Source organism: Betta splendens, chromosome 24, assembly GCF_900634795.4.
Source record: "Betta splendens chromosome 24, fBetSpl5.4, whole genome shotgun sequence".
Taxonomy (NCBI): domain Eukaryota; kingdom Metazoa; phylum Chordata; class Actinopteri; order Anabantiformes; family Osphronemidae; genus Betta; species Betta splendens.
In genome coordinates this window covers 13,130,224-13,139,883 of record NC_040901.2, presented here as the reverse complement: position 1 = coordinate 13,139,883, position 9,660 = coordinate 13,130,224, and the positions used below count along the sequence as shown (strand labels likewise).

The following is a 9,660-nucleotide window of genomic DNA, read 5'->3' as shown; positions in this document are numbered from 1 at the left end:
TTTTTTTGTTCTGTCCAGCAGTTTAACAAGCAGCATGTCTTACGCTGAGTGCCATATTGTGATGGACAGCTTTGCTTTAACAAGAGGAGTATATATAAAATATATATACTCTTGATTTATGGGTTATTTAGCTAATCCCAAATATGTGTGATGTTGCTGTGTTGGTGGACAGGTTAAATTTCTGCTTTAGGGTGTGTGTGTGGGAGGGGGGGGGATGCAACCAGCTGGTGAGACCAAGCAAATCTCTTAAATAAACAATGGGTGCAAAATAAATGAGCAGGGATGTACCTTAGGCTAACACATTTATAACTAAACAACTTTTGTACTGTGTTTTACCTTGGAGATTAATACTAATACCAATAATAGTGTTAAGGTGTGTGCACATACTCATACAAACATATACATATAATATACATACACATGTGCATTGTTATACATATCTCATACTACTTAATAAAAGTCATGACATAGAACACCACAATTTCCATATTCACACATTATTGATATTGGTAGTGATAAGTATCAATAATACTTACAGTAGGATTTGGAAAGTGTCCCACTACAAGGTTAGTAAGGCTGTAGCTTAACATTATTCACCCAAAGGGTGAGGCAGACGTTGGTGCATGAACAATGCCACTTGTGGAAGCCAGGGTGATGTGAGGGGCTCCGCCACTACGCCCATCCAGCAAGCAGAGGAAGGAATCCCAGCAGCCAGGGAGCCCACACACCTTCAGTTCCAGGAGGGCAGGTGTTGCGACCCAAGCCGCCCACACAGAGCCCCCCAGGCAGAGCTGCAGCAGCCACAGAGACAGCACCCGAGGCCAGAGTGGGCCACCGGGGGTCAACGCTGTCCGCCCCATGAGAACCAGGGACAAACACTCCCCCCGGCGGGAGGGTCGGCCTGAAAGAGTGGAGCCCGAGGACCCACGGTCCGTAGGGAGCCCGCCAGAAGATGCCCCCGCGCCCAGAGTGGGGCCCGCCCCCAGTCCACCACCCCCACACGGGCGGAGCGGGCCTACCCCATCGGCCCGACCTCATCCCCTGGCGCCACAGCGGCCTGCAACACAAGGCCAGCAATTGGTGGGGTCAGCAGAAAAGAGACCACCCAGGCAGACGATCATCGTACCCCCGGCGGAAAACCGGACCCCCACACTCCAACCGCACCACACGCATACCAACTCACACAAACACAGACGCATACACCCACCCACATGTACAACACACATCATCACATCAACACACACACACCATAAACTCTCTCACTCTCGTGAACCAATGCACTCTCAGATACATTCTCGCACCCACACCATTCGCTTGGTCTCATTCGTGGGGAGGGTAGGTCTCCGGCCTGCCGTCCATGTGGCCCCAGGCAGGGACCGCAGCTCCTCCTGAGCCCTGCCCAACCCCCCCAACCCGGGGGAAGCAGAGGGCAGCGGAAAAGGTACCCCAGAACCCTACGTGAGTGTGGAACTAAGTGCACTGAAGGTGGGTGACACCTCCAGGAGCACGACCGCTGGCTAACGGTGTGTCCCCCCCGGACGGTGCCCCCCCTAACCTAAATGTCTTTTTGCAGTTAAAACTGGGTGGTGATCTCTCCATCAGGGCCAGTGGGCGAGGCCACAACTGGCCTCAGCCCCAGGCCCCAATGAAAGAGCCCACCCCCGGCCCTAAATGTATGTGTATGTGGCTAAGTATGAGGAACTTTGGGAGATAGCCAATTCTCCGAGGGGTCCAGCAGACAAAGCCATCAATGGGAAGGCTTCGTCTACTGGCCCCCCCGGAATGAGCCCCCAGATTCCTGGACGAGTGTGTATGACTAATGCAATTAAAACTGCAGAGCATCCCACTTGGGAGGGACGGAACCACTTCCCGGTCCCTCCATCAGCAGGACGCCCCTGCAGACATAAGTGGATGAATGTGGAGAGATGTAGTTGGGAAGCAGAGCACCAGGGTCCGCAGAGCCAGGTTCCCGACTGGCTCTGCTACCCATCCCACCGCCCCCCACAACCCCCAGCCAGGAAGGGACAGCCGAGACCCAGGGACCGCAGTACTACTGCCCAGGCACCACACGCAGCACAGCAAGAGCCATCCTCACCCTTCTTTTATACTTACCCATTCTATGCTATGCCCATGCTCGCCCCGTGTAATGCTACACTCAAACCTACATACATTGAGGGCCAACCTCCGCCCAGGGCCCAATGAAGATCGTAGCCCGAGTAGTCCGCCAACTCCCCCGCAACAGGCCCGCGCATTCACCAGAGGGCGTCGGACCGCTGGGGCAGGCAGGCCCCACCCGACCAGGGGTGGGGCGCTGGTCTCCACCCCCAGGTCCGCTCTGCACACCAGCAGGGAGGCCCGCCTCCGCTCCCCAGAGACAAGTACACGCCAACCCTCAAAATGGCCCTACTCCGGCACAGGGCCGCCTGTCTCAGCAGCCACCACACCCCCGCCACAGGGGACCCATGCGGCCAGCCCAGAATCCACCAACTCGTCCTGGTTCCTTAGGCAGGCAGGCACCCCCAACCACCAGTCACCCCACCACCACTGTGCCAGACATGACACAGTACCCGAGCCCCACGCATCCTTACCTGGAAATGGAATCAATCAGAGTATAGTTTTGGTCATTGATTTGATGAAGCAGACAATGTGTCTAAGGTGGTATAATCTAACAAGCTGTTCAGGTATTGAGTAATGCTTAATTTATTTTTAGTTTTCCAGTTCATAAGGATGATTTTCTTTGCGACACAGAGGGCAGAAAGAAGTGTGTGTGATGAGTTTGTCTCTAGATCAAGCCCACTTAGATCTCCTAGAAGACAAAGTGCAGGGGCTGCTGGGATTGGACAGTTTAACTGGGTTGACAGGTGTTCACATACTCTTATTCCAAATTAACCCTGAAACATGATCCAGTCCTGAGACTCGACTGGAGGCAAACGTGAGAAGGCGCCTTAAAAGCGGTAACTTGATTAAATCCTTGACGTTAACATCAAAACCTACTTTGGACAGGTCGCCGGTCCATCGCAGGGCAGCACACACGCATTCACACCTACGGGCAGTTCAGAGTGACCAGTAAACCTAATGCATGTTTATGGACTGTGGGAGGGAGCCGGAGAAGAGAGAGAGAGACAGAACTGACACAGTGAGAACATGCAAACTCCACACAAAAAGGCATTGAACCCAGAACCTTCTCGCTGTGAGGCAACAGTGCACCACCGTGCAGTGGGCAGCACTTGTGGTTTCATCATGTGACAAAATGCACAAAGTGAAGCAACATGGCCCAATTTTCAGCAGTGACGATAAAACTAACAAACTGAAGGTTTAAAACATGAACTTTAAGATGAACTGTCATAAAATTCACATGTAGACGTCACAACATGTGAATGTTTCAAACCAGTTGTGATTGGACTTGTGTTAAATGGAAAAAAAACTACTTAACAAATTAAGAGTGAGGAAGTAACAACTTACTAAGTACAGGAAGTAAGATTCATCATCAGCTCAGAGACTGAGACAGAGAAGAACGATGTCTGAACTCAGTCACATTCAAATGTTAGTGTTTCTGATCCTGATGCTTCAGTTCACAGGTGAGGAAACATTTAACAGCATCAAGTCATTGATCTTAGTTCACACTAACTGTCAGAGTTTTGTTGATGCTTTGATCTAAAATCATCTTTTATGTTTTGTTTATTTTTCATCTACAGTCACTGAACAACTTTCCTCCTCTGTCGCTCTAAGAGCTGGAAACGACGTCACTTTGGTTTGTGATCGTGTGAAAGATGAACAGGATGAATGTCAGAACATACAATGGATCTACATTGATGCAGCTCACACCAGAACTGATGGACTGGTTAGAAATGGACAGATTGTAGCATCCAGATCAAACAGACTGAGACTTGGAGAGAAATGTTCTCTGGTCATAAAGAACGTCACAGATCAGGATGCTGGTCGTTACGTCTGCAGACGAGGTGGAGAATCTGACGTTTATCTGTCTGTTGTTACATGTGAGTATTTACATCATTGTGTTTTCAGCTCAAACTGTTTTGTTACAACAACAATTTTAATGAAACAGTTAGAATGTAAGTGTGAAGTTAAATTTAACTTAATTTGTTTTAACATTATTTCTTCACCAGTGACTAAATATAAGATAGAACATAGGACCACCTTCTACTGTTACACGTCAACACATAAAGACTGTGAACCATCAGTGAAGTGGCTGAATCAGGATAAAGTGATTATAGGTAACAGAGACCTGAAGGCATCACAGACTCGCTACTACGCTGTCGTGTCTTTTGAGGATTCTCAACGTATTCACTCATCAGTGATGAACTCGTTAACGTGTGAAGTGACTGATTGTAAAAGTAACGTTCATCAGTTTCTCTTCAGACCAGGTGAGAAAATAAAGAACTGTTCATTATTAAACTCCACCTGCTGAAATAACAGGTTTTAACTGATATGATTGTTATTAATGATTTTTCAAATTCTTCTTTAGATAAACATGTAAAACCAGCAACTACAGAATCATCTACTTCAGTAACAACAGTCAGAATCTCACCTACAACAGGTGAGAAAATGAATTAAAATTAAAAACACCTCAAATGTTTGTTGTCTGGTTCCTGGTGCCCTTGTGGTTTAACCATGTGACAAAATGCACAAAGTGAAGCAACATGGTCCAGTTTTCAGCAGTGATGATAAAACTAATCAACTGTGTCATAAAAATCACATAATGACGTCACAACATGTGAATGTTTCGAACCTGATGTGATTGAACTAGTGTTGAATGGAAAGAAACTACTTAATATATTAAGAGTGAGGAAGTTACAACTTACTAAGTACAGGAAGTAAGAGTCATCATCAGCTCAGAGACTGAGACAGAGAAGAACGATGTCTGAACTCAGGCACATTCAAATGTTAGTGTTTCTGATCCTGATGCTTCAGTTCACAGGTGAGTAAACATCTAACAGCATCAAGTCATTGATCTTAGTTCACACTAACTGTCAGAGGTTTGTTGATGCTTTAATCTAAAATCATCTTTCATGTTCTGTTTATTTCTCATCTACAGTCACTGAACAACTTTCCTCCTCTGTCGCTGTCAGAGCTGGAGACGACGTCACTTTGGTTTGTGAACGTGTGAATGATGAACAGGATGAATGTCAGAACATAGAATGGTTCTACAATGGTGCAGCTCACATGAGAACAGATGCTCTGGTTAGAAATGGACAGATTGTAGCATCCAGATCAAACAGACTGAGACTTGGAGACAAATGTTCTCTGGTCATAAAGAACGTCACAGATCAGGATGTTGGTCGTTACTCCTGCAGACGAGATGGAGACTCTGTGGTTTATCTGTCTGTTGTTACATGTGAGTATTTACATCATTGTGTTTTCAGCTCAAACTGTTTTGTTACAACAACAATTTTAATGAAAGTTATAAAACAAGTGTAAAGTTAATTTGTTTCTTTGTTTTAACATTATTTCTTCACCAGTGACTGACTATAAGCTACAACATACGATCAACGCCTACTGTTTTGTGTCAACACATAAAGACTGTGAACCATCAGTGAAGTGGCTGAATCAGGATAAAGTGTTTATAGGTCACAGAGACCTGAAGGCATCACAGACTCACTACTACGCCTTCATGTCTTTTGAGAATCTTCAACATATTCACTCTTCAGTGATGAACTCGTTAACGTGTGAAGTGACTGATTGTAAAAGCAACGTTCATCAGTTTCTCTTCAGACCAGGTGAGAAAATAAAGAACTGTTCATTATTAAACTCCACCTGCTGAAATAACAGGTGTTAACTGATAAGATTGTTATTAATGATTTTTCAAATTCTTGTAAAACCAGCAACTACAGAATCATCTTCTTCAGTAACAACAGTCAGAAACTCACCTACAACAGGTGAGAAAATGAATTAAAACTAGAAACCTCTATGTTTGTTACCACATGACGTCAGTGTTTCACATCCAGCAACAATAATCTGACTTTTACAGGTAAAGACACAAAACCAGCAACGACTGAATCAACAACTGCTGAAAACTCAGTTCCAACGTTGATCACTGAAGCTTCAGCAGAAAAACAAGGTGATGTTTCATTTGATTTATTAGTATTATTTCTTTCTCATAGTTGAAGGTGGAGGAAGTAAAACATGTGGTGAGTGTTTTCCAGGTTGGTGGAGGATCATCATCGTCTCTGTGGGTTTAACAACACTCATAATCACTGTTGTTACAGTCGACATATGGATCAGAACCAAAGGTGAGAACATTCAGTGATGACGTTTGATGAGGAGACCTTTAAATGTTGAGTCTTCACTGGTTGAATGTTTCATCTTTTCAGGGAACAAAACACAAAAGAATCAAACCACAGTGAGTGAAAAACTGATATTTATTAAAGTTTTCATTTACTACTTTAGAGCCGAATCTCAGTGATGTTGGTTCCACAGGTTGATGAAGATGAAGATGAAGATGAAGATGAAGGTGATGATACAGTGAAGTATGAAAATGCTGGAGTCTCTTCTGCTTCGGTCTGAATCCACTGATCAGCAGCTTCATCAACTCAACAGAAACGAGTCACTGCTGATGTTAAAGCTCCATCTTTTGCTGATGTGACAGATTAGATCAGAGAAGAGCAGCACAGAGGAGGATGATGATGATGATGATGATGATGATGATGATGATGATGATGATGATGATGATGATGATGATGATGATGATGATGATGATCTCTGTATTTGATCCTGTTCTGTACTGATCCTGTGTCTGTGTTTAACATTTAACATCTGTGTTTTCACCTCTAATGGTTTTTGTTTTGTCTTTATTAATAAAGGCTTAAACCACCAACACTGTGCAACAGGTGCTTGTTTGGTTCAGAAAATGAAGAAGTTCAAAGTGAAAGGTGTCAGAAAACGTGTGTTTGTCACGCTGGCGTTTTAGATTCAAACCCTTTTCAAACAGCTGCTGTGTCGTTTTATTTACCTGCTCAAACAACGTAGATGGTTCTGAAGTGAGTTTCAGTCATTACAAAATGAAAATCAGTGTGAAACAATGAGAAGAAGCAGGAAATCAAAGTGAGAAGTTGCGTTTCCACACACAGGAAGCTGAATCTGGTGCCTGAGAAGCAGCGGTTCAGAAGGAGAGACATCGATGGATCAGACGTTTCTGTTAATGATCCTGATGCTTCGGTTCACAGGTGAGTGAACGTCTGAATGAACCACTGACTCACTCACTCACGCTGTGACACTAAACCTTGGTTCATCCTCACCGTTCGCTGTCGACGGTGAGTTTGGTTCATAACAAACATTTAACCCTGCGTTCAATGTAAAATGCCCTTTTACGTCCTGAGTGGTTTCTCATCTTTTCAGCCTCTGGACGACTTTCCTCCTTCACTGTCGCTGTCAGAGACGACGTGACTTTGCCTTGTGAAAACGCCAGCGCTGATCAGGACCAATGTCAGAACACGACGTGGCTCCTCCAGGATCCAGGAAGCAGCAGGACAGACGCTGTGGTGGAACGTGGACGGACTGAAGCGTCCACAGCCCACAGACGGAGGCTGACGGAGAAGTGCTCTCTGCTCATAGAGAAGGTCACAGTTCAGGATGTGGGTCGTTACACGTGCACACGAGGAGCAGGAGCCTCTGAGGTTTATCTGTCTGTTGTTCACAGTGAGTGTTTACGTCTACGTTGTGTTTCAACCAATGGGCTCAAGCATCAACAGCTGTTTCTTTTCACCAGTGAATGAGTATGAAGCTGCTGATGAGGTCTACGTCTACTGTTACGTGTCCACACACAAACACTGTAAGCCGTCAGTGAAGTGGCTTCATCACAGTCAAGTGTTTACGAGTCACAGAGACGTGAAGGCGTCACACACTCTCTACTACGCTGTCGTGTCTCTTCTGGATTCTCACCGTGTTCACGCATCAGTCATGAACTCGTTAACGTGTGAAGTCACTGATTGTTTCACTAACGTTCATCGGTTTCCATTCAGACCTCCGGCCTCAGGTGAGAGAAATGTCACACGACTGTGTGTTTGTTGCAGGTGAACATTGTGTGTTTTATTTGTCCAGAGGAAAATGTAACATTCAAAGAGACAACAACTGAAGATGCAACAATTCAAAGCACAGCATTAGAAGATAACGGTGAATTTTTCCTATTTTTAGACGTTTTTGTATTTTATGAAACCAAACCTGTTTTTTCTTTAAACCATTTCCATCATTGTCGTTTCTTCATGTTTCCAGGTTGGTGGAGGATCATCATCGTCTCTGTGGCCTTAACGACACTCATAGTTATTGTTGTTGTGGTCAACGTTTGGACCAGAACCAAAGGTGAGAACATTTAATAATCGACATTTAAATAATTTCACATTTTCACTGACGTCGACTGTTTTGTCTTGACAGGAAATAAAAGAGTGAGAAATGAAAACACAGTGAGTGGATAAAGTTCTCTGTTATTACGTTACAGAGCAAAGCAGGAGCTTTAATATCTGGTACCTGAGTCTCAGTAGCTTCTCTACATTATTGGACATTATACACACATTATTGAGGATTGTTGTCAACTTGTCAGTGTGAATCTCTGCAGCGCTGTTGTTTCCACAGCTTCATGATGAAGATGAAGATGAAGATGCAGTGAATTATGAAAACGTTGGAGTCTCGTCTGCTTCAGTCTGACTCCACTGAGCAACAACTTCATCAACTCACCACAAACAAGTCGCTGCTGCTGTTAAAAGCTTTGTGTTCAACAAATGAATTAATTCAGTCTGTAACAACCTTCATGTTGTGACTGATGATTAAATGAGCTGTCAATAAAAACACATTTTATTACACTTATTATTATTATAATAAATGAGTTATGATTTAATTATCAGACGATCAGTTTGCATCTGATTCTGCTTCTGGTTGGCAACAACTTCATCAACTCACCTGTAATGGAAAAATTGTACTTTTATTCTTCTTGTGTCCATTTCTAACTCTGTATAGCGACCATGCATTCTGCACTTGTTGATTAGACTTAGAACTGAACATTCTTAGACAAACAATCTATCTTCCTCTCAAGGTTCTGTTGCACATTAACCCTCACGCAGCCTTTGAGGGGGTCAGTCTGACCCCACGAGACAAACTATGAAACTTTTGATTCCTTTTTTTTTGGGCCACGAGGCACCTACGCGTCGCAGGATCCACGGGGCTCGGGTCACCTCTCCCTTCGTCTTCGTCACAAGCCCGTCCCGCGTCCTCCCGGGGCCCGGCGCGACCCCAGTGCTTTTTTCCTTCTTCTTTCCTCTCTTCTACCTCCACCTGTGCCACAGGCCCACTGATGATGAACATAATGATGATGCAAGCAGACAGCTGCATGCAAGGGCTGACCATTTTAAAAGAAAAATAAAACAGGCAAAACATTTGATTAAATGCCAAATGTTTATTTAATAATATCAAACAGTTATCAAAGAAAAGAGTACGAGGCACATTCCATTCAGTATAACCCAAACGTATTAAATCTCCGTAAATCTAATTGGTACGTGTAAAGCAACAGAGGCAGGCGTAGAAAGAAATTGAATACGGCCCTTTTTCATCTTTCTTCTTCTTCTACTTTGAAAAACGCCATGAGCTCCAAGACAGATTTCAACGGGATTCTCGGCTCATCAAAACTTGACGCGAAGCAACTTTTGCCGCAGCGTC

General features: G+C 44.5%; 2 protein-coding genes across 4 annotated transcripts; both read left to right on the top strand.

The window, feature by feature from the left end:
- The first annotated feature begins 3,442 nt into the window (after positions 1–3,442).
- On the top strand, positions 3,443–6,832 carry LOC114849728 (uncharacterized). The gene is made up of 11 exons (XM_029141439.3): positions 3,443–3,578; positions 3,696–3,995; positions 4,125–4,382; positions 4,484–4,555; positions 5,054–5,353; positions 5,478–5,735; positions 5,841–5,894; positions 5,987–6,076; positions 6,162–6,248; positions 6,330–6,358; positions 6,436–6,832. Exons 1-11 carry the CDS (start codon positions 3,518–3,520, stop codon positions 6,520–6,522), a joined length of 1,596 nt encoding a protein of 531 aa, XP_028997272.1. The 5' UTR covers positions 3,443–3,517; the 3' UTR covers positions 6,523–6,832.
- A 127-nt stretch (positions 6,833–6,959) lies between these two features.
- LOC114849731 (uncharacterized) lies at positions 6,960–8,798 on the top strand. 3 transcript variants are annotated; one of them, XM_041069391.2, is made up of 7 exons: positions 6,960–7,181; positions 7,354–7,653; positions 7,724–7,990; positions 8,056–8,127; positions 8,227–8,313; positions 8,386–8,414; positions 8,584–8,798. In XM_041069391.2, exons 1-7 carry the CDS (start codon positions 7,136–7,138, stop codon positions 8,653–8,655), a joined length of 873 nt encoding a protein of 290 aa, XP_040925325.1. In that variant the 5' UTR covers positions 6,960–7,135; the 3' UTR covers positions 8,656–8,798. The 3 variants fall into 3 exon arrangements, with proteins under 3 accessions (XP_040925325.1, XP_040925326.1, XP_055362410.1); XM_041069392.2 differs by having other exon boundaries at positions 8,386–8,474; XM_055506435.1 differs by having other exon boundaries at positions 8,386–8,474; positions 8,567–8,798.
- Positions 8,799–9,660: the final 862 nt, after the last annotated feature.